This window comes from Rosa rugosa, chromosome 5, assembly GCF_958449725.1.
Source record: "Rosa rugosa chromosome 5, drRosRugo1.1, whole genome shotgun sequence".
Lineage (NCBI taxonomy): Eukaryota > Viridiplantae > Streptophyta > Magnoliopsida > Rosales > Rosaceae > Rosa > Rosa rugosa.
In genome coordinates, this window is record NC_084824.1 from 31,905,571 (window position 1) to 31,930,471 (window position 24,901).

General features: G+C 36.2%; 1 protein-coding gene across 7 annotated transcripts; it reads right to left on the bottom strand.

Annotated features, from left to right (window-relative positions):
- Positions 1–11,696: 11,696 nt before the first annotated feature.
- LOC133712746 (ATP-dependent RNA helicase DEAH13) lies at positions 11,697–24,901 on the bottom strand. Of its 7 annotated transcripts, none has more exons than XM_062138845.1 (20): positions 24,721–24,900; positions 24,489–24,543; positions 24,274–24,323; positions 23,488–23,622; positions 22,745–22,830; positions 22,401–22,473; positions 22,244–22,318; positions 22,114–22,163; positions 21,898–21,958; positions 21,052–21,432; positions 20,392–20,637; positions 20,008–20,238; positions 18,718–18,831; positions 17,410–18,633; positions 15,592–17,078; positions 14,511–14,687; positions 12,770–12,862; positions 12,566–12,696; positions 12,197–12,319; positions 11,697–12,053 (listed from the first exon to the last, which is right to left on the bottom strand). In XM_062138845.1, the coding sequence occupies exons 5-15, from the start codon at positions 22,774–22,776 to the stop codon at positions 15,600–15,602; spliced, it is 3,966 nt and encodes a 1,321-aa protein (XP_061994829.1). In that variant the 5' UTR covers positions 22,777–22,830; positions 23,488–23,622; positions 24,274–24,323; positions 24,489–24,543; positions 24,721–24,900; the 3' UTR covers positions 11,697–12,053; positions 12,197–12,319; positions 12,566–12,696; positions 12,770–12,862; positions 14,511–14,687; positions 15,592–15,599. The 7 variants fall into 7 exon arrangements, with proteins under 7 accessions (XP_061994829.1, XP_061994830.1, XP_061994828.1 ...); XM_062138846.1 differs by having other exon boundaries at positions 14,511–14,914; XM_062138844.1 differs by having other exon boundaries at positions 14,511–15,009.

Genomic DNA, 24,901 nt, shown 5'->3' on the forward strand with positions numbered 1-24,901 from the left:
TGTTTCAACTAAAGATTCATTTAGAATCATAATGGCTCTAGTAGCTCATTATGACATGGAATTACATCAAATGGATGTAAAAACAGCCTTCCTGAATGGGGAGCTGGAGGAAGAAATCTTCATGGTACAACCTGAAGGTTTTATTGAGGCAGGGAAAGAAAATATGGTCTGTAGACTCAAGAAATCCATTTATGGACTCAAACAAGCTAGTAGGCAGTGGTATAAGAAATTTGACTCGGTGGTTTCATCTTTTGGATTTACTGAAAATCTTGTCGATGAGTGTGTTTATCTTAAAGTTGTTGGAAACAATTTTATCTTTCTTATCCTATATGTAGATGATATTCTTCTTGCTAGCAGTAATGTAAAATTGCTGAAAGATACTAAAGCTTTCTTGTCAAGTAATTTTGACATGAAGGATCTGGGAGAAGCATCATATGTATTAGGAATTGAGATTAAGAGAGATAGAAAGCAGGGATTGTTGGGATTATCTCAACAAAATTATATTTCAAAAATTCTGAAAAGATTTGGAATGGAAACATGTGCTAATGGTGAAGTTCCAATGTCTAAGGGAGATAAACTAACTAAAAATCAGTGTCCTAAAACTGATATTGAGAAAACTGAGATGGAGTCGATACCGTATGCTAGGCTAGTAGGGAGTTTAATGTATGCACAAGTCTGTACAAGACCAGACTTGTCGTTTGCAGTTGGGATGCTATCTAGGTTTCAGTCAAATCCTGGACATGAGCATTGGACAGCTGGTAAGAAGGTTCTAAGGTACCTGCAAAGGACCAAAGACCATATTCTTGTGTATAAACGTGTGAAAAAGCTTGAATTAGTTGGCTTTACTGATTCTGACTTTGCTGGGAATTATCCTACGTCTATGAAGTCGACCTGTGGCTATGTTTATATGCTAGCGGGTGGTGCAGCAGCTTGGAAAACAATGAAGCAGTCATTGATAGCTACTTCCACCATGCAGGCAGAGTTGATAGCTATATATGAAGGAGTGTGTGAGGGATTGTGGATCAGGAATTTTATTTTGGAGAATAAAGTGTTGAGTGATCTTGTAACTGGAAGTTTAAAGGTGTTTCGTGATAATGAGGCTGCAGTGTTTTTCAGTAAGAATAGTAAGAGATCAAATAACTCTAAGCACATAGATTTAAAATTCTATAGTATCAGAAAGAGAGTTAAAGATGGTGAAGTTGAGATTTCTGGAGTCAAGACAAGTGACCAACTGGCAGATCCATTTACTAAAGCATTGTGAGTAGCAGCTTTTAAGGAGCATTCCAGGAACATGGGAATTCTGTCGAGTTTTGAAGATGCTTAAGTTCAGTGGGAGCAAAATGTTTTGAGAAAATTGTTTTTCAGTTTAGTTTTGGTTTTTGTTCAGTTCTTGATTTTTGTTTTGAGTTATGTAACAGAAATATTGTACTTCATGCTTTGATTTAATAAAATGAGGTATTTTCAGTTAATGTTTTGACAGCCTTATTTATTCATTTTGGTAAAATTTATGGTTGTTGTATTTTATCAGTTCAGTTCAAGTGGATTGTTATATATATATGCATATATTCAGTTAAAAGCAAACATTGATCCACTGTGTGTAAAGAAATTGTGTTTGCGTTGTGATTTTGATATTCAAAATACTTAGGTTGGACTGTTATCAAATAACAACTGCAGTTTGATATATAATGTTATTTGATTGCATCACATTAAGTTTTGAATTCATGTGAAGTGCAGAAACTGTTGCTTTGTGGTCTGGAACGAGTATGCTCATTTGAACATGCCTATTTCTTGATTCTGCAATGGTTATGCATTTTGACATAATTGAATGGATTTAAAGTACACTTACATCTCAGTGCACACTTCAGCTATTTCTGGAAATTGTTTTAATTCAGTTTGTGAATAGACAATGATGGTCCAAGTGGGAGAATGTTAGAACTAAATGGACCTATCATCATCTATTATGCAGAATGCAAATTGGATTATAACTTGATTCATTAATAGGAGTTGTAAGCTAAGTACGATACCTAGAAACCTATTGAGATAATTATATCAACTCATTGGTTAGGAATCCATTAGTTGGTTTACATTGTAATCCAATTTAGTGTTGCATTAGGTTTTCTAATTGTTGGTGACTTGGTTTCTAAGAAACATCTTTATGGGAGGATTCTTAGGAACATAACCAATATATATAGAAGTGTTGGTCCCTGCTCTCTCTGTTACAAAGCATTAAGTCCTGCCCCATAGAAAGGAGCTTGAATCCAGAGTTGAGGAGAAGATCAACTTGTGTTTGTCATCAAGATCGTTTAGTGCATCTGCTATGGCTCCTAACACAAAAGAAGGTTAGTCTCTAAACTTATATTTTGGTTCATATGGTCTTGATTAATATTCAGTGTGTTTATGTTCTTGTGAATTGATCTTAGTCTTGATTTGCTCATTCAGTTTAACACAAATATGTGAAGAAATAGCAGGAGAAATTCCCATATGGAACTCTGTAGGGCCAACTTCCACAAACTATGAGTTTTTCATGACTTTTGCCTTTGTCTGTCAAGCCTGATGAGCGAAAAACTTAATAATAAGAACAAGGTTTGACAACTATAGAATGGCCAAAGTTTCCAGCGATGTAGAAGTCAATATTGCTGAAACATAAGGTAAGATTATTAGTCCCGCCCATATTTTCAGGTAAGAATATTAATCCCAAGAATGATTATCGAGGAATAAAAACTGAGAGCAAAGCTGTAAAGAGCAGAAGAAAAAAGAAGAGAGATAACTTGTGAATGTCATTGTTAGGACATCTTTTTGTAAAGGAAAGGGCAGTCTAAAAATAAATTTAGTGGCAGTGATGATGAGCTTACTACTACCAATACACGAGGTGAGATTATAAATTTGACCCGTGCTTTGAGGTTAGAATATTAATCTCAAGAGTGTTTATTGGTAGAGAAAATTTGAGGGCAAAGTTTTAAGGAATTGAAGAAGAAAGAACATAGGCAACATAGTGAATGCCATTTGTGATGAGTTGAGCTGTGAATAACCTTAGCTGAAGCGATCTCTTATAGAGGAAAAATAAAGCAACAGTTGTTAGGTCCATAATCACATAGTAATTATTCCCCTAATCCTGCACGTTTGCTTAACGTTTGTGTTTATTTATATATATTTATTGTGTTTTGTTTATCATGCTAGTAAATGATAGAGAAGCTTCGAAATGTCCTAAAAAGTCAACTTTAGCACATTTTTCTACTCCAGCTAGAAGAGTCCGAGCTAGGCAAGGAAAGAGTAGCAGAAACATTATCAAATGAACTCCAAATCGACTGAAATTTTACAGAGACATTCTAGACATCCTGAGAATTATTTCTTATGAAGAGTGAAAGAGCTAGTTCGGAGGGGAAGGCCTTCAAAAGATAGGTGCAAGTTTCTGTACTAGAAGACAAAAACTATAAAACCAGACCTGTACGGATTCTGGCAGCATTTCCGGCCAAACCACTGAGAACTAAGCTCTGAAATTTTACCAAGATGATCTACACTCATGGAGGAATATTTGGTATGAAGAAATAAAAGGCCAATTCCAAAGTCTTGGTAGAGATCTAATTGAAGGAAGAAAGAAGAAGAAAGTGCGCAAACGGACAAAAAAGGGGTCAACACATGTCAACGCCGGATTCCTCCATTTCCGGCCAAGAACATGTGTGGAGGGCAAGGAAGAGCTGACTAGGTTAGAGACTTTAGATAGGAAGATGTGGTGTAGGTTGTTTTGAAATTCAATATTTGAAAGATGACAAGTGGTTCTCCTCTTAAATCTGACTCCTTTGTCTCCCATTTATTGTCTTGTTCTGTTACACAATGACCTTCCTACCCTTACTTTATCTCCTCCACCAAATATCTATGGGCTTTTAAGTCATTTTTATGTGGATTTAAAGACTAGATCCATATTTTGTGCTAACATCGTTGTCCATTACATCTCACCATTGATTCCTTCTGATCTCCACCCTTGATTTGAATTGCCTTGGCCTTTAAATAGCTCATTCTCTTCCCCAAAACTGGGCATACCTTTGGCTCTCCCATTTTGGAACATCAAAACTCTCTTTTCTCTAGTTTTAGGTTAGTTTTTCATACCTTGTACATAGTTTTTTGAGTTTTGTGTAAGAGAAAGGTGTGTAGCCACTTAGGTTTCACTAAAACCGAAGTTTCTACACACTTTGATCAATCACTTCTCTTGTTTCTCACACATCCAAGCCTTGTTCTTACTTTGTTCTTGAGATTTTATGGATTTGTATAGTGATTTGGGTTCTAGAAACCAAAATCCCTATACCTTGAAGCATTTCTTTTCTCATATAGCATCTAGGAGGCAAGGGAGACATCTTGTGCTTTTGGTTTGACTCCAAAATGAGTCAAACCCTTGGGTATATCACTTGTTCTCCACTCTTTGCATTTGTTATTTATGATAATAATGGCTTGTAGTTGTGTAAATATGAGTTGTGAGTAGTTGAATTTGGGAGCCCTAGCCGAATTTGTGCACAAAACAATGTAAATTCCTATATACTTTAATGTTTATGCATGTTTTGAATCTTTTGGCTACTATACTTTCATGTATCCTAAGTGTGTTTATAGATTTATCACCTAGAAGAATACTTTAGGAAATTAATAAATCAGAAACATAAACTTTATAAACTCTTGATTCCGTGAGCATGTGTAGCTAAATAGGTGGTGGCTTAGCTTATTCCTACGGGAAGAACTAAGTTGCTTGAATTTCTTACCTAGAAATTAAAGCATGATGTTGTGAGTTTAGGTTCCAGAAGAATTTAGGCTCACGGCACCATAGGCCATTTATGATCCGGAAGATTTGAATGGTATAAATATTGTGTAATTTAGCTTTGCTTTGGAAGAGATTGTTAAATTACATGACTAGTTGGTTTCTTGGTAGCATCAAAGCACTAAGGGGAAATTTTTCAGAGCATGTTGTTACATTAATTTTGGGTTACATTACATGCATGAGTAAGGCTAGGTGTGATGCCAAGTCTCTATTTCTCTCTTATATCAAAGTCTGTATTTTTATTTGCTTACATTATTTTTGTGTACTTTAATTTGTTTGCGTAAATTCTAAAATCAATCAATCTGATTCACCAGTTTACCATTGTGAATATCATTCTTGGTAGTTATGGCTTCCAAAGGGCCGAGACATAAAATTATTCATTTTCAAAACTCGACATCCTTACCTCTTAAGGATAACTTATGTTACTAAAGTGACAAAATCATATTACTGTAACTCACAATTTAAATATGCAATCAAGTCCCTCCTCGAACAATTAAAATGAAGAATATACCACAAACTCTCTTTTAAAAACACGTACTCATGAGTCACAAGTAACCTGCTTGTTACCCCCATGACATACAATGACAGACAGACTAGAGCTCTAACTGAATCGTAACCAATCATCCGGCCAAAGGCTTGGTATCCTGATATTCTTGCCTCTGTCACTACTATGACACTAGATCCTCAGACCGAAAACATTTAAAAAGTCCCACATGACTCAAAATGTGACAAATGCTCGAACTTTTATATAAGCAACCCACGAGACTGGTAATACAAGTCCCACAAACATTTTCATTTAACTATAATAAAATTATAACAATGATTTGATAATTCACATCGATGCACACAACACACCTTTGGGGTGTACCAAAAAATTTGATATATTCTATTATTTAACATGCATATCGGCTAGTTTTTGTCAGTCACATCATAATGAACATTTTTAGGAGAAACAAATCCATGTTTAGTCACTACTACAATTTTCCCCAATGGCACCTCCTTTTTAGCCACTAAAAATCATCAGTGTGACACTAGGTCTCCACCGACCATAAAAACATTTAAAAAGACCCACATAACTCAAAATGTTGCCCCACAATTCAAAGTAGTACTCTTTCAACACAATATAAATCAATCTTCTCAATATATATTGTTTTCCCAAAGAGTAAAACCATAAAACACCATCATGAATCAAACTTTGTATGCGTTCATCTTTGTTCTTGATTGATTCTATGCTTTGACATATTTTGATTCGTGATTTGATTGTTGAAACCTTGCCAACGTGTTAATAGTAGTTAATTATATCTAAAAATCGTTCCATTCATTTATCTCTACTTGATTCTGTGTTTTGATGTGTCACATGTATATATTTAATTAGTTGTTAAATTAGAAAATAAATCTTAAATCCTCTCACTTTTATTTTTCGTAAATAATGTATATAATATATAGTTTTGTTTGGTCTAACGCTTTATTTTTCAAGAATTAATAAGTCCCTATTCCCCGGTTGAGAACGATCCCCACTTTTTTTTTTTTTTTTTTTTTTTTTTTTTTTAAATTTTTAAGGAAGCGAAATAAGGGCTAACTCCTCGCCCTTATTCGAAATTTTATTGATAGAAGAAAAAAGGTACAAAAGGAAGTGGGGGACTAGGCCAAAACCACTTTTAAGGGACAAAACAAAGAGAGAACAGATATAAAATCCAACTATAATCAACATTCTTGCTAAAAAAAACAAAGAACAAACATGCTAAATAAAGCGATAAGTATTAAGCAGACAAAGTTCTCTACCATAAATCCCAGTAACAAAGCTAGGCAACTGTCGCCACCAAATAGAACCATTGTTAGTAGCGCCATAATCCGCAAGCTTGTCAGCAAAAGCATTGCCTTCTCTGTAGATATGAGTTACCTTAAAATGTATAGAGGAGATGAACACCATGCAATTTAACCACGCTACTTTTTGCTTCCAAGGAACCAAGTGTGGAGACTTGAAATACTGAACTACAAGGGCGGAGTCCGTTTCAAGCCAAATATTAGTCCAACCACATGCCTTGGCTACATTAAGAGCTTCTATAACTGCAAGAATTTCAGTCTCTATTGCACTTTGAGCAGAAATCCTGTGTGAAAAGGCTCCCTGAAATAGACCATCACTATCCCTGAACACTCCTCCAAAACCAGCTGCCTGAGGTCCCTTGAATGATCCATCAGTATTCACTTTTAGCCAACCATACGGTGGAGGTTGCCAGCGGACCGGGATAAAATCCGGTGCCTTAAGCCGTAAAGGAGATAAACCAAGGCACTGCTTATTCTTACTACATTGATAGGGTTTTAAATTGAACACTAACTTTTGTGTAGGTCAAGTAACTCCGTTTATAAATGAATCCCGTGAGATTTACTCACCTCTAAATCCTGTTGCATCTGATTCTCTCACAGCCGAGATAAAGTTCAGAACACTCTTCGTCAATCACCTAAGAAAAATAAGGTCTCAACTTAGTGTACGATTAAAACGTAAGCGGTTACAGTTCGAACCCAGCACTTGAACCAAAAACCGAATATTTCATCAATCAAGACAAAACATCCTCTGAGACCTCCCAATGTCTCCGGAACACTTCTAGGATCAATTTATCAAAATTATACGACAATCCAACGGTCGAATCCTCACAGATCGTAAACCGAGAAAATCGAAACTATGTTAAACCTAGCATGCTTCAAATGATCACAACATGACCCCATAATATATCAACGTGCTCGTATCGACGACTAGGACACAAAAACGAAAACAGAAACCCAAAAATTGGTCGACGCGCCTCCGGCAGTGGCTGCACATGGGCTTCACGCGTCGTCAGCAACCCCTGAATTGGGTCATGAAACCTAAGCCAAAATGTTCCCAAAAACATGCAAAACAACTTTCATAACTACCATGAAGTCCAGAAATGAAAGGATTTGCCGGAATTTACCTTGATAAGTCAAGAGCTCGGTGAAACCCTAAAATCCCAATCTGTTCAATTGTCCTTCCTCGCTACAAATTGGTTCAAGATACTTAGGGAAAATGATCAGTGTCTCATGGGGTTCAAAACTTGACCGGTGGCTCGGCCAGAGGACAAAGAAATAGCCGGCGACCCAAAAACGCACATAACGTCGGATTCTTCCTTATTGCGCCGCCTACAGACCGAGATGGGTTGCGAAACCACCCCAGATTGAGGGATGAGGAAGTGGCAGTCCAAACGAGACCAGTGGCGGTCTGATTGGTGGCCAATCGGAGGAGAATTGGCCTGAAAACGAAATCCAGTCATTTTCAGAGAGAGAGAGAGACTTGGGTTTTCGAAAATGGAAACCAGAATTTTTTTGTGATTTTTTTTTTCTATTTATCCAATATTGGAAACTTTTTCCGTTGGCCATAACTTCTTCATACGAACTCCGATTTTTGCGTTCTGCATGTCCACGAACTCGTATCGACGCACTCTACGATTACCAACGAATAAAAAGTCAACCTTTTGACGCCTCGAAAATAAAACGTTTTGAATAATTATTCGTCCGAAACACTTTCACTTTACCCTTAAACCACGAAATCATGCTAACGACCAACTTAATAATTTCTAAAAAATAATAAAAAATTAATAACGAATTTCCGGGATATTACAGATGTCCCCATCAACCGTCCTGAAGACAGTATAGAATATAGTCTGAGTTCTTATCTAAAGGAAAAATAGCTAATGCGTCGAATATCCAAATAATTTTATTTAACTAATCTCCAATTAATCATCGTGTATAAAAGATTCAGTCCCGATGTAGAGCATAGGTTCTTGCACAATGATTTACCCAATAGCTTCAAAATAGCTAGGATACATTAATTGAAAGTTTAATACTTTGTAAGAATGTTTCTCTCTATTAAATTTTCGGGAAAATTTTGCAAACAGTACACCAAGTAAAGGCCACTAATAATCCTTATACATAAAGTTCCAAACCAAACATTTCGGTACACGAAATCTGAAACTCGACCCACTATCAGTACACGACGTCAATTTTTGACACCAAAATGTCCATTATGCCCTCAGTTCTTTTTTTTTTTAATAATTTTTTTTTCTGTTATTTTTTTTCCTTCGTTTTTTCTGTTATTTTTTTTCCTTCATTTTTTCTGTTATTTTTCTATTATTTTTTTTCCTTCGTTTAATCTGTTATTTTTTTCTATTATTTTTTTTCCTTCATTTTTTCTGTAATTTTTTTTCTATTATTTTTTTTCCTTAATTTTTTCTGTTATTTTTTTTTTCTTCCTTCGTTTTTTTTCCCTTCGTTTTTATCTCTTTCTTTCTTTTCACATGACTAAATATTTGCTGAGTTACAAATATAAGCTGTAGGACCATAAATCTCACCAATTGGAGGGCAAGGGCGGCATTGGAAGCGAGGGAGTGAGCGTGGAGGTGAGGAAGGCGGCGTTGGAAGCAAGGGAGTGAGCCCGGAAGAAGGAAGAAGAAAGAGATAAAAACGAAGGAAAAAAAATAATAGAAAAAACGATAACACTGCACTCTAGATATCTGAGACATACATATCTGAAATTACTTTAAAACACAAGCAAATAAGATTATTTCATCCACTATACAATTAACATAATTATTGAACACCATTTTTTATTGGGCTAAATACAGATTACTACCCTGTGTCCAAAATCAATTCAGCCCCTGAACTTCTAATTTCATCAAAAACACCCTGCACTTTCAATTTTGATCTAATAGGTCCAATTTGTTAGTTTTCCAACAATTGAATTATTTAACTTGTTAACGTGGCTTATATATGGCCTATATTTTATGATGTGGCGTCGAGGTGGCCTGCATAGTCAATTTAGGAGTGAGTCATACTATTAAAAATAAATAGTTTTTTAACAAATAATCCAACTATAACTTGAACCCATAACGAAATATTAACGAATTGGATCTATTAGATCAAAATTGAAAGTGCAGGGGTGTTTTTGATGAAATTAGAAGTCTAGGGACTGAATTGATTTTGGACCTAAACCACAGAGTAGTAACCGGTATTTAGCCCTTTTTTATTCAAGCCATGAACAGTTTCCTACAATGGAGTCAAATCTGCCATATTAGTTTATGAAATCGTAAATCATCTGATATGTGATATGATCTAAGTCGAGTATAATTTCCTCTAATTATACGTGATACATTTTCTCCATTTTATGTTCAGGTTTGTTGTAAAGACGAAGTGTTAAAGGCTTGAAAAACTTTGTGACGCATTATTAATAAAGATATTGATGACTTGGTATATACATCTTAACATAGCAAAATTGCACTAATACAAAATCTAGAGCCCCGCAACATCGCGAGAGCAATAATTCTAGTATTTAATATTAGGAATGTCACTGCAATTTCTTTTAACTAAAACTGCTACCATAGCCCAAGGATCATGCCAGATAATATGGCTACGTCATATGTAATGTGCACATTACCAAAACCACTCTCTTGTTGGCTCCTAAAACATAAATAATTTTATGCTTCCACAACATAAATCAATAGTTCACTAAAGTTTAGAAATTTAAACTTCACTTTTACAACCATCAGTCACCATATATCATGGTTGTTAAATCAAGCATATCCAACATCATAACAAAAAAACTTAATGTATACAGTATACTTGAGTAAACAAAAATTCACTCACCAACAAGGAAGATTGTATAAACACTTCTAGAGAGAGAGAATAAAAAAAAAAAAAAAAAGGGGGCTCAAGTAGCTCCCTCAACACCTAACAGAACATAAACACATCCTGAACTAGAGTCCATAATTCAAGTTATGTTTCAAGAAGAAAGAAAAGAAACATACACATTAATAAAGAATAAAAAATTACCCAAGGTTTTTCAAAACATTCTGTAACCAAACCACTAAGGCTACTTGTGAAGAAATTTATGAAAACAAAAGGAAAGAAGACTAAATTCTGCTGTAGAATAGTTCCAAAATGTTTGAGAGCAAAGCACAATAGAAATTAAGAACCAATTTCTCAAAGTTCAATCGAAAAGGTATTGAAGGATAGAAACAACACAGACACTAAACTAATTGAACCCTAGGTTAAAACTGGGATGACAACTTAGTTTAAAATCCTCCCAAAAGGAAATAAAAAAAAGAATTTCAAAAGAAAGAAATCGACTTTGGAATCCTGAAGAAGACTTGATCTTCTTCCTCCCGTCAGTACTCAAACCAAATTCTCAAGTTGTCTTTCTCTCACACCACACTTGCTCAAAAGATCTCCAAATCACAGAGAAAAAATATATATAATTTTCTTCTTCCTTAATCTCTTTTTTATCGCGTGACCTCTCAGCAACCCAAAAGCTTCAACCTCAGTACTTTTCCAGACCAGTTAATTTTTTTTTTTTTTGGATAGATGAGGATCCAAATGGCCCAAAAGGAAAAAACAACAAAACAAATTCCCATGGCTATTACAACTTTCCTATATTTAAGGACTTCACACAAGTCATCTAACACCTAAAGAAAAAGCAGACAGAAAGAAAAAGAAGAAAACACCTTCTAGGGTGTGGACATCAACTGGCAACGTACAATAGCAGCTTTACTACCTCAATGACAACTACAATTCTATACCATAGGGTAATATTCTCTTACAATATTGTGGTAAGTATGATCACACATAACAATCTTAAAATGGATTGGACATAGGCCTTTTCCACAAGGATTTGCCTCATTTAAGCTGCTAGAATTATATGCATGGATAGAAGAAAAAATAAGAAATGAAAAACAAAACATCATGCAATAACAATAGTAGGGCCTCTTTATCTATATAGCCTAAGAGGCTAGAGCCAATAGAAACTCGAAATTCTTGTTTCCATATTCTGTTCTGAGTAACTTCCCAAGCATGTGTATATTTTCTGGGATAAAAAAAATTCGTGTCCATTTAAAAAAAATTCAGGCAGACCCAGAACTCTAAATAAAGTATTAATCTCACACATCGACTTCAAGATGATTCAATCCAGCCACAAAATTCCACATATTACAGATTTAGCTAAATAAGCAGCTAAATCAATCCTGCAGAAATTAACGACACTGACAACTATATCTAAAAATCCACTCACAAAAGTTCAGTTTACATGCGGCTAGCAACTGCAATGTCCCTGTTAAGAAGACCCGTTAACGGCAGCTGCAGCATGCATACTCAGATCTGGATTCTGTGGCGCAGCATTTGCGTACCCACCATACCCCTGCCCTCCATAATGTCCTCCATTGTTCCACTGGTTACTTGAGTCCGATCTCCACTGCAAAATCACATGATATTAATAATCAAAAGAGAAAAACTCAAGGAAAAAAAAAGAGTGTGATAGAGTGAGAGAGGACAATTTTGAATTGCTAGAATGGCAAAATTCAACCATAGGACTAAAGATGATATGAGAAACATTACAACGGTATTTATTGAACTGCAATAGGGAGCTTGTTGCCTTGACTGCAACCCCAAGACAGACGAACTGTTTGCTTTCCAATAACAGTTGCATTTAGCATATTCATTGCATTCTCAGCATCCTTCCTACAAATCAAAACAATGTGGTTATATTTCATTACATTACATTACATGGGAACATAGAATATCTAATTTCTGCAGTCTTTGATACTTTCATTATAATTCTTTTTGACTCTACCTTTTACACAGTTTTAAGTTCAATAAATTATTATAACATTGAAATTGAAAAAAATAATCAAACCAGCAAAATTCCTGATTCCTAATTATAGCCTTACTTCTATAATAAGGATATACAGAACATGGCAAGACTACCTATTAGCAAACTGAACAAAATCGCATGCTTTTCCAACCGGTATTTTTGCAGAGACAACTTCACCAAATTGAGAAAATGGTGGCCTGAGGTCTTCCTCATTGACATCAGAATCAAGCCGTTCAACAAATATCTACAATGAGTCAGAGTAAGAAGCCATATCGAGTTAAAGATATTAGAAGCAGAAAGAGAAGAGTCAGACTCACAGTTGTGTTATTGGGCTCGCCATCAGACTGAGAACCTTGGGCAATGGCACCATTTGGCATTTGCATGTCCACCACCTCCAGCCAATACCAATCCTAATTAAAGGAAGAAAAATATATTTACTACAAAATACAGCTTAAAATCCTATCCATATTAAAACAGAAAACCGCATTTTCTAACAATAATGTCCACAGTTACATATCATAGGTCCCTGGACTGGACCGAAAACATAATTCAATTGCATCATCATCATTTACAAGTTGATCCAAAGTCCAAGTGGCTTGGTGTAGAACTACTCGTTTTAAAATGAAGGAAAATACAGTGACACACTGAGAAGCATAGTTGTCACTTGAGTCTTCAATTCTAGATGTCCACAATTTATGTCAAAATTCTACATTAAACTTTCAGTACGGGAAAAATTTGAAATCATAGGGATTGCCAAAACAAAGAAAAGAGAAAGATTTACAAATATTTGAAAAGTTAAGCAACTTAGTAAATCAACACTTCAACTCTTTCAACATGGCAATGGGGACTGTTGTTTTCATAACACCATCCCACCCTAAACATGCCCATGCCAGCTCATAAACCAGCTGCTTTTATGAAAGCACTTAATAGTGTTGGAAAACACAACACTAACATCCTTGTGGTGCCTGAATTAAAGTTCTAGGTTACAAGAAAATGAAAAGGTTAACATGCATAAACAGTTAAGGATAGTGAAAAGAAATTAGATGTAAAGAATGACTAATCCCCTCGTGACATCATACAAATGACACCCTTTTCAAATTAATGACTAAAGCTTCAGTACTTTTCAAATATGTAGCTCAGAAGAAGGTAAATTGGTGACTATGGACAGTTGTTCTAGTAGTTGACTTGTTTAATATTTCAATATATGAAAATATTCAATTTCGTAAATTTTCAATTAGTGATAACAATTTTATGACTAAACCCATTCTTGCTATGTCTAATTGCAAAGAAAACAATATGTTTTACAAATCACTACCAGGAACAGGCAATTCATTATAGATGTGTTATTTTCAGGATGTATTTAGTATTTTAATGGGACTTAATCCAAGGGATGTATACCAGCACTCGGGAAAAAATAAAAGAGAAAAACATTGTCAATGAGTTCGCTGACAGCTAGAGCACTGAACGAAGAAAAAAAACAGAACCAAGAAAAGAAGATGATGCAAACTGCAAGGTGCCAATTACAATCAAACATGCCTGTTAAAACTAGAGCGCCCAATGAACTGCAATGCCTCCAAGTCAGTTATGACATGATGACGATTACTATTACCAATTGCCATTGTACAAGAAGCTCTTTAATATACGATAGAGCTGAGAAAGTAGAAATGACTGATGATGGAAAAACAAGCAATACTAAATATCCTAAGCTTGAGTAAATGTTAAGGTTAGAAGTAAGATAAGCAAAGCATGCAACTTATGTAGAAAGCAGGAGGAACGGAAATTAGAAAATTGGAAAAGGAAAACGTGCAAGATGTGGGTTGGCTCAATAATACAAGTTTGTTACTTTACACTTTCAGCTTTGTAAAAAGCCAGACTTAAAATTACATCAACAGCAAGTTCATAACATAAGAAAAGAGAAGATAAAACTTCATTTTTCAAATGTGCACAGATGAATCCAGCATGTTGATAAAAAAACGGGGGACTTGTTACAGGTGAATAATTTAAGGACTAAACTTCCAACTCATATCACGCAATAAAAACCACAGCATTCAATCATACCTTGTGAAGAGTACTGTTGTTGATATCCAGATGATTTTTTGGCATTGCAACACCTATATGCATGGGCCTGCTCGAACAATATGCACCATTCATTTCCACAATGGCCTTTGTCCTCTCATTTTCAGCCCCAAACCTAACAAAACTTCTCAGCAGATAAATTGCATCTTGAAAGGGCATCTGCAACCATATTAACTTCTCAAAACACGTGGCTAATCACACACACAGAGAAGCTACTTTGAAGATGGAGACAAAATAACCGTCTTCACAGGGTGCATATCATCAAATTCACTATTCATCAGATTAACCAACACTTCAGAATCACATTCCAGGGCAACTTTATCCATTTCAAGATCAGCAACCATTTGTAATCCCAATAACATACCCCATGTCTCAACTTCCAAAACCTGACCATGCCCAAGATGAGCAACAAATCCATGTATCCAGTTACCATAATGATATCTAAGAACCCCTCCAGCTCCTATTTCCCCATTTAAATTAGCTATAGCAAAAGGTATATTAGTAAGCTGTAGCCACATATATAGTCTTAACCACGCTTGCTAACTAAAGGCATTTTATTTGTTTTACTACCAACAAACAAAACAAAACAGATACATATTAAACAAATACTAAATAAGTAATAGGTCAATTTACCAATCCAGATAACAAGAACTCACCTAAAAGAAAATAACCATCAGTGAACAGTAAAAAAAAATAAGTTAAGTTGACTGGATATCACAATTTTTTTGTAAATATTGATCTTTTTTATGTTTTGGTGACTTAATGAGAAATAAAAACATATATTGACTTAATTGATAATATAAATTTTAAAATGACACTTTCAAGTAATATGTATACCCATGTTTACTTTAGTTTTTATCTTTCTTTCTTTTTTCATGTAACTAACCAGCCCTAAAATACACTGGTGTGTAGACCTGTAAGCAAACAATAGTTAAAAGTGAAATTGCTGGGAGTTCAAATAGAATAACAAGCAAACAAAAAGTTTAAACGGACTACAATTTTGACTCTCATATTCAGGCAAACAATGTTTGTGTCAGTGTGCTCGTCCAACATCCAAACTAACCATTTAGTTTATCTTTTAACTTCAATTCTTCTGATCTCCCTCTTTGAAAACCGTTCTTGCGGCTCTAAAAGAACTTCCCTAAGCATGTCTGACCATAGAGCTGCCAAATTCTTGCGGAAACTCTCCTTAAACCAATCCTGGATTTCTGAATGCAATTCATTAGGATTCTCCTTCCAGATCTCTCTTAACATAGCACAGCTGTCTATCTTTTTTATGTTCAACTTAGCTAACAAATTTCCAGCCCGTCTTTGCCCTTCTGCCTCTGGCCGTAAAATACTAGCTGGAGGTGCCTTCATAAACTCACGAGCACGTCTCAAGCATGGCAAAACCTGGCCTTCAAGCAAAGCATAAGCAAAAACTGCCACTCGAGAGACATAGTTAGTAATAGGCAAACTATGTGGGGGAAGCTTCCATAGATGAGGACCAAAGGCTGGAATGACATCATGTAACACTTGGTCAGTCACAGGCTCATAATACTGTTTGGCATTGGATGAGGCTGCAGAGAAAGTGCATAAAGACGGAGCATACTTTACAAGCCATTCTGGTTTTACACTAGTAACGCCATGCATGTATGGACGTCTTGTCTGTATTAGCTCAGTGTACACCAAAAACTCTGGGGCAGCATTAGAAACAGATGACCAACGGTGGAGGAACACAGTCTCTTCAACCATGCAGGCTTGATACCGCACTGCATGAACTTTTCTATCTACTTCAGATGACCCTGAGGTTCCTCTAATACGTTTCGCCACCCTATCTGCCCAACCAGCACAGATAGCTTGGCCTAAGAGGTCTTCCTCATACAGTGAAAGAGGACTCTTATCATGGGAAGCCCTCCAAACATGTTCAACATCTTCCAAACTTCCAAAAATGCATGAAAAATCCTTCTCACTGCCAGATACACCACATTGACTAAATACAAGTTGGAGCAGTTGCTTTCTCAACTTGGACATTTCCTCCATCGTTTTTGGGTGTAGGGCATTATCATCACAGAACTTTAGTGGGCTCCTAGAAAGTTCGTAGCACTGCAAAGCATAAGCTACAGACAGAGCATCACTGACAGGATTAGAAAATTTTTCACGAAACACCTTTACAGTTTCTTTTAGTTTCTTCCTCCTTAACTTTTCTTGCTTCTCTAACACCTTATTGTTCACAGGAGTGCTGAGATTTTCATCCTGATCCAAGTCATGGTTATTTGAGTCATTTTCAAACTGCCTCACAAAAGGATTTGACAAACTCAAAGCAGCCGCTGCTGCAACTGCATATGCTAGAATTAATTTACTGCGGGAATAACTTTTCTCGTTGTACATGATTTGAATAACCGTAAGGAGCATCCTGGAGTGGCGAGGACTCATGGGGTAACGAGCCATGGCCTTCCCTAAAGGTGTTAATCTGCCATTGCTGTCAAGTGCTTCAAGGGCATTCAAGCAACGTTCTGCTTCACCCAAGGCAGCAACATCAGGTGGAGTTGGAAATGGAAAATTGGATACCTGGGATTTCCACAACACAAGGTCATATACTAGAATACGTCCAAACACACACACAAAAACAAAAAACAAAAAAACAAAAAACAAAAACAAAAGAATAACGAGAGAGAGAATCCTTTCAGATGAAAAACAAGTAATTAAAAAAAAAAAACATACTTTTAGATATAGAAGGCAATCAATGAAAAAGAAAGTTGTAAGAACATCCAAACCATGAACACCAGAAGACAAATAATACATAAACAGCTAATAACATAGAAATAAACAGATATGGAACAATCTAACGCGCGACAAGTAATGTACAGTTATGGGAATGTAAATGTAAATAGAGAGGAACCTTTTCAATATTCATAGATTTCATGAGAAGGACAACGCCATCAATAGGGACTTTCAATATTTCAGCTGGAGAAAAGTCGGGAAATTCATTATTATATACTGCAGAAGAATAAAGACGATAACAGTGCCCAGGTCCCGTTCTTCCGGCTCTTCCTTTACGTTGAGCAGCTGATGCCTTACTTATCCACTTTATGTTATATGTTTCCATACCATTTGAGGAATTGTAGTTTTTCACTTTTACTCTGCCAGTATCGACGACATACTTTACCCCAGGTATGGTTAAAGAAGTCTCAGCCACATTCGTGGCTACAACAACTAGTCGATCTCCTTCCTTGACTTCTTCAAATACGCGAAGCTGAGAAGCCGCAGGCAGCATAGCATAAAGAGGGAGAACATGCAAGCCACCTGGGGAATTATCAATATCAACCTCACTCTTTTTCCCAAGACTAGGATGGGATTTATTAAAGTAAGCATCTACAGTAACTGAAATTGGCTGTTTCCCATCAGAACTAGAGTACAGTTCAGTTTTACCGGCCAAAGCTTCAAAAGCAGCTTTCAGTGAAGCAATGCTCCCTGTCTCTCCTAAAACATCTGCACCAACACCATCAATTTCTGGGGGATCGTGTAACAATAAACCCCCATCATCCTCAATAATTTCCACTTCACTGTCTGTGTCTGAATCATACGAATCATCCTCGTATATATTACCAAGAACTTCATCAACAGAGCTAAACCTGTCTATTTGATGGTCGGCTAAATTTTCTTCAACCTCAAATGCTTCATTAATCTCGTTCATATCTAGTAATTCAACATCTTTTTTAGAAGCATCAGTGGCATTACACCCAATTTTCCCTCTAGATGTTTTCATGACCAGTTCTGTTGAAGCTCTACGTAGTTTTCGACACAAGAACTCTACTTCCTTCTGCCCAGTGACAAAGACAAGTATGCCCCCACGGGGTAGCCTCTTGTGAATTGCCAAGACTTTTTTATATGCTTGGCCAACATAGTCCGTCCCAGTTCTTTTTGAGAAGTGAGTGGTTACTGGAAATTGTCTAGTGGGAACTTCTATAACTGGCGGGACATCATGAAACAACTTTCTACCAGAAATGAAGTCTTCCACTTGCAAGGTGGCACTCATCAGCACAAGCTTTAATGGAAAAACTTGTTGTCCAGGATCTATAGTTTTTCCTGAAAGCACAGCCCTTTGCTGCTTAGCATAGATTTCCTGCAAATACAAGTACAACAAATGGTTGATAAACAATTGTTAATAGTAAAACTTCCAGTAATAGACACCGCTCTTGAGCTTCACCTGGCGAGTACTAATTACACGAGAAAGCATTCCAATAAGTATGTCCGTGCTCAAGCTCCGCTCATGAGCTTCATCAAGAATTATTATAGAGTATCGCTTTAACAAAAAATCACTCTGCAAAAAAATAGAGGGTTTAGCAACCATGCTGCATAGAATCTAACATGAAAAGGAAAAAGAGTTCAAAACAGATCCTCGAAAGAGAACAATGCTTCTCTAAACAGAAAGGAGCAAATCCAAACAAACAGAAATCAGTTTGGGGCTGAGCAAGACTTGGCACTAAGGTTCCAGTTCCAAAGATCCATTGGTGAAACCCTCAAACTAGGACCCTTTGCATAAAATCATGCAATTATAAAATTGGGCAGCGCCCACATAAGTGGAGGGTATCCAAAATTATAGCAATTTCACCATAGCAGAGCAAAGACAAACCATTTCTTGATCTTGGATGAAAGGAAGAGAGATAAACGAATGGAACCCTTCAAAGAGTTTCAAAGAGCCACTGCCACCTACCTACCAATTAATTGAAAACAAGTAGTAATATCCTTGATTTTCTGCAGAGGAAATGTATTTTTCCTTTTTATATTGGTATGGAAGAGGCCTAAATTCAATGCTCTTATGATCCCTTTGTTCTTGAATATAAAGGAAAAACAAAATGTGGCCTTTAAGAAAAATAAGAAAGGGCATCTAAGAATAGGGCTTTAACAGGGTGAAACCTTTTCTTTTAAGGGGCCCCGAGCTGTCTGCACCTCAAGTGCCCTGGAGACTGAGAGAGGGTACTCAGGCAAAACTTCTTAAAAAGGATCCACCTTTTCAGAAAATACCACTTGTAGTTTTCAGCTTGGACTATGGTTCTAATATTCAACACTGTTTATTTTCTTAACTCCCCTGTCCCTTTAAAGATCATCGTCACATAAAATCATCTCAATTGAGACTTATAGTGGTCTAAAAGTAAGAAAAACACAATATTTCAAACAATAATATGCTCATAATGGCTAAATGGTTTCCGATTTTACTGCTGTTTCTTATTGCAGGGTCACAGAAAGGAGACTTCAAAACTGGACTGTCTAAAGTATCTTTGTTGGGCAAAATTGCAGGTGGGCCAGAACAATACAATCCTTTCTGTTTCCTAAATTGAACCTACTTCAGATGGAGATGTAAGATAAGATAGCAGATATAGGCTCATTCTACAGTGGACCTGCCTAAGTAAAAACTCAAATAAATTAAATCAGAGTCAAGATTTGATTTTGATGCATAGTTGTTCAAATCCTGACATTAAAAGTAATAGTTGTGCACCTGAAGCTCGCGTAGTAATATTCCATCTGTCATGAACTTGATAGAGGTACAGTCGCCAAATTTTTTGTCAAACCTAACTTGAAAGCCAACCTCTTTACCTAAATGCAGACCAAGCTCATATGCAACTCGCTTAGCAGTTGCAAGGACTGCAACACGACGAGGTTGAGTGACACCAATAATACCGCTTCGATGACAAGAGTGGCTTGAACCAAAGCCAGCTTCAAAAAGAAACTGCAAGATGTAAACCAAAATGCAGAAATTAGAAACTTCAAAAAGAATTAAGAAAAGAAACTGTAAAATAATGACAGATGAAGCAAAATAATGGGCAATAATAATGATGATGATTCTCTTTATTATTTTGAGGGTATAAATATTATAACCCACCTGAGGAACCTGAGTGGTTTTACCACACCCTGTTTCTCCACATATAATAACAGTGGAATGGTCATTAACAGCCTCCATAATCTCCTGTTCCATCATTACTATTGGAAGATCCTTCCTTGTGTTTTCAACTTCAACCGGCCTTGATACGTGCACTATAGTTGGAGCGATCAGAGACCTTGGAGCAGCAAAATCAGAAAATTCACCTGTCCTGCTTGAAGTCACCTTTGGGCTCCCTTTTACTCTATCCTATACGATATCCAATCTCCAATTAGTCAGTAAATATACTAGATATACAAATGAATGCCACCCAGAAAGATACAAAAACTGGTAGTTTTACAGTTGTCATTGCTCTATATATGTATTCTTAGTTGAGAAACAGGGACATCTCCACATCTTTTTTACATGGTGCTCATTGTTATGATCTAATACCTAATCCAAAATGAAATGTGATCTCAGATTGCTCATTGGACACGTGTCACAAAGACACTAAAATATTAGACTCCAAAAAGTTCTCCCTTTTCAAAAGGCCAGAATAACAGAATGTACAGAATATGTAATCTAAGAGTAAAACAAGTCTCCTTTTAAAATTTTAAATTGCATAAATAGGGAAGCAAAACAACAAAGTTGTGAAATTCACAATATGATAAAAATGAAAAGTACCATTGCCTCTGTTCTTTCATGGTCATCATTCACACTAGAAGCTATGTTTTCTGGCAAAGACACGTTGCAAATAACATTTTTAGACAGTGAGCCAGCGGCAGGACCACCATTCGTAGCATGTCCTCTGCTATAGACTAGCCCCTGCGAGGAGTTCAAATATACAGATGTGGTCTTTTGGATTTCCTTTTGTATTACCATCGGTTGTACTTGACCACTTTTGTCAAGATCCTGCCTTAACTGAGTTCTTTCCGACTCAGGTTCACTTTCACTACAAGCATCCATACCATCTTTCTTTTTTAATGGTTGGTTGGTATAGGGAACTTCTAATCCAGCTTTGGAGAATAGTACAGCCTTCCTACGTTTTTCCTTTTTTGATTCAACCTACATAGAGAAGAACCCGTCAAGAATGAAGATATATGCAACAAATTTTGATGAACATTTTCATTTTGTCTGCTTTGGGAAAGGGTCAGCCAAAGTACTTTGGGTTGTAGTGTTCGTGCTGTCATTTGAGTGCTCTGGATGGAAAGAAATAGAAGGATTCTTGAAGATTACTGTGGTGAAACAGTAGGATATTGGGCAGCTCAGGGGTCTTCTGTTTCGATGGTTTCCAAACTCTAGTCTTTCTTCCATTCTGTTAGATTGGAAGGCTGCTCTAGAGTCCTTGTTCTTGTATGGTTGTTGTGCGCTTTCTAGTTTTGTTAGTGTTGTTAGATTGTTTGGAGCTTTGTTATGTAGCTCAGTGCATTTGTGGACTGCTTGTCCACTTTCTTTTGTATCATTCTTTTTGCTAAATAAAATTTGTTTATATTAAAAAAAAAAATGATGAACATTTTAATAAATACAAACCTGGCCAATATCTTTTGATGATTGCAAAAGAGAATATGCACCCTCCGGAAGCTTATATTTCCTGATAATTTAAACATATAAATTGCATCAAGCACTACTTGTGTAGAAAACTGGCCTAACCACCAAGAAAGACACTAAATAATAATTTTTTTTTTTTAAAAAAAAAAGAAGAAGAAGAAGAAGTTGGGGAGGGGAGGATGGGGACGATAGACTTACCCTAAGGCATCAATGCTCTTGGATAGCAAAAGGGCTTTTTCCTTCTCGACCTGCAGAAATAGAAAGCAAACTAATCCATGTCAAGCTAAGAGACTTAAACAGATATACACAAATGAATATATTGACGTACCTCCAACTTTTGCAACTTCCTTTCCTGGGATTTGGTCATCTTCGGTGTTTTTCTTGTGCCAAGTATCTTACCCTCCTATGCCAATCAGATATGAGAAATTCTTTATTTGAGATAGAGTAGAAAAGAATGAGATCGGTGATTTAGGTTCCGCACATACCTGAGTAGTACCCTTCCTTTTCCTCTTTCTCTTATTTGGCAAGATGATTGCATTGCTATCGCCACCTCCAGAGCTGCCAGAAACAGGGAAAGACCATGAATGCTCAAACAGAAAGTGCAGTACATATTTCAGTGCCCAGTCCCACCAGACTAGTTATTAGTAGAGAATCTACATTAACTTGTGCAAGAAACAAATCAAAATTTCCAAAAGCTAAAACAATCGAGCCAGTGCCCACAGTTTAGGAATTTTGCTCCATGTTATATTGTCCAGGATACAAAGTTTGAGGCAAAATGCAATTACAAAAAAAAAAAAAAAAATCCTCCATTGTGCAATAGAAATCATACCTCAAGTCCATAGGCTGTTCAAAATTTTCCATACTGAAACTCCAAATTTTGGTCCTCTTTTATCTTGTACAAAGCTGAAAAGATGACTGTAATAAAATTACGAACACGGGCAGAGTCAGAATATCATAACAGGCTTAGCCACTCATATCAAATGCGTGTAGATACTTGAGCCTAGAGACGATAAGCCAATATCGGTAACACTAGTAGAAAAATGCTCCGCAAATTAACAATTCCTAAAATGATGCAGAAAACAGAAATGCCCAGGCCCCTGGGATCTCCCTCTTACAAGGTTTGATATGTGTTTTCAGTAAATTTGTTGCAGCAAGGGTCTGAAAGGATAGCAACACTTGAGATACAATAAAGAGCACATACATTAATACGTGTTCTTTCCTTTTTCAGTCTAACATCTTTTGGCCCACATTCTTGGATTAGGAATTTGTAATGCTTGCTAAATGCTGATGATATGACGTAATCCATTGAATGTAGAATAAGGGTATGAATGAAAAAAAAAATTATATATATATATATAGCATCAATTTAGTTAAGAGGTAACACCAGACTTAAGGGTCGCATTAATGGATTACTATATTACTCCTATTTATTAAAGCTAAAGCAGCAACTGTTTTAATAGACTCATGAGGAAAGAGACTCGAGCATTTAAAAGAAAAATAATTGTTTGCCAGCAAATGTTGCTTTGTTATTATGAATGCAATGAAAGAAAACTAATTCTAGAAAAAGCATACTTGAGCAGGACGCCCTTTAGTTCGTCTTTGAGAGGCAAGTCGAGGTTGGTTGAAAAGATCTCCTACGATCTCCTTTTGATTTGTAAGCTCTATTAGTGATTCTCTATGACCCCAGCTACGGATCAAAGCAGTATACTGCAGTCTCAGAATTTTCATGAACCCCTTATCAGCATTCAAAACTTTAAGGATACTAAAAATATTAAGTAGAGCACCAAATTACGAATATAGTTTGCAGGTGATCACTCTGCAGAATAGAATATAAGGCAACAGGAAAACAGGTTTTTTCTAGCAAATATATATTGTTAATGAGGTCCAAACTTGTAGTTCTTTAGATTGTGAGATCTGGAACAACTTTAACAATTAGATTGCAAACCTCAAAGTCGTGATTCTGGGGACAAAAGTTGAAAGATAAGAATCAAAGTACGTCTTTTACCGGAGAAAACAATATGTAGAATAATTTGAACGTTTGTATTTCTTCAATATTGAGAACTGATATGTCTATAAGTTTACTAATACAATGCCTATTTCAGATTTCATTTTCCTTGCATGGATTTAGGGGAAATAAAGAATAATACGGGAATGAATGCGATATAGGAACACTTTGAACTACTTGAGAAAAACTCTTTCGATCTGAAACCTAATGACACCATTAGTGACAACAAAACCATAACAAATTCTGAGAAACAAACCAAACAGCAATAAAGGCTAAACGATTCTATCATTTTGATCTCATATCTCTATCCAAATAACCAGTTTGTACATGTATCAAAAAAGTGAGAAAATTACCGAGGTGGTTGGTTCTAATGACAAAAACTGATTCAGTGTTTTGAGTGTAGCTGCAAATGCACATAGAAAATTTATCAGTTAGTCATCTACGAATCAAATACAAAACATATGTAAAGTCTTTTTCAGTTAACGAAATAAGCAAATCTTTTTGTTAAATCATTCTCATAATTGAAAACAATAGGAAAATCTTTCTCTGGGTTGAGAAAGAGACTGACCTTTCCAAAAATCCAAGAGCAATCACCTCTTACCAACCCCCTGTTCTTCGTCTGCCTGAAACCAATCCGATGAGAAAGAATCAAAACCAAATTCAAGATTTCACCTCTTGTTTCTTTTTCTTCCCAATCACTCATATATATATACTCATTGAATGAAAGCTTTAAAGGAAGGTAAAGTTTGCTGCTCTCAAATCAAAACCCTAAGCCGAAAACGGTGAGAATGAAAACGTACCAAGTGAGTTCCAATTTTCTTGATGCTAAAGCTATAGCTTGAAGCAGAGGGTGAGTTTGGAGGTGGACCGGCCTGTGGAGACAAAACCCGACCCGGAATTGGAATCTCCGATGAAGACGCGGTTGAAGGAAGAGCCACAGTTGAGGAGGTAAGTTGTCTGAGGGAGTGAAGGAGGCGGTTT

Excerpts from the sequence above, each read along its gene's own strand:
- LOC133712746 (XM_062138847.1), bottom strand. The coding sequence starts at position 22,776 with ATGGAAAATTTTGAACAGCCTATGGACTTGAG. Across the intron at positions 22,319-22,400 it reads AAAGGAAGGGTACTACTCAG|GAGGGTAAGATACTTGGCAC; the intron begins GTATGTGCGGAA and ends TGATTGGCATAG. Across the intron at positions 21,433-21,897 it reads CATCAAAAGATATTGGCCAG|GTTGAATCAAAAAAGGAAAA; the intron begins GTTTGTATTTAT and ends TTCTCTATGTAG.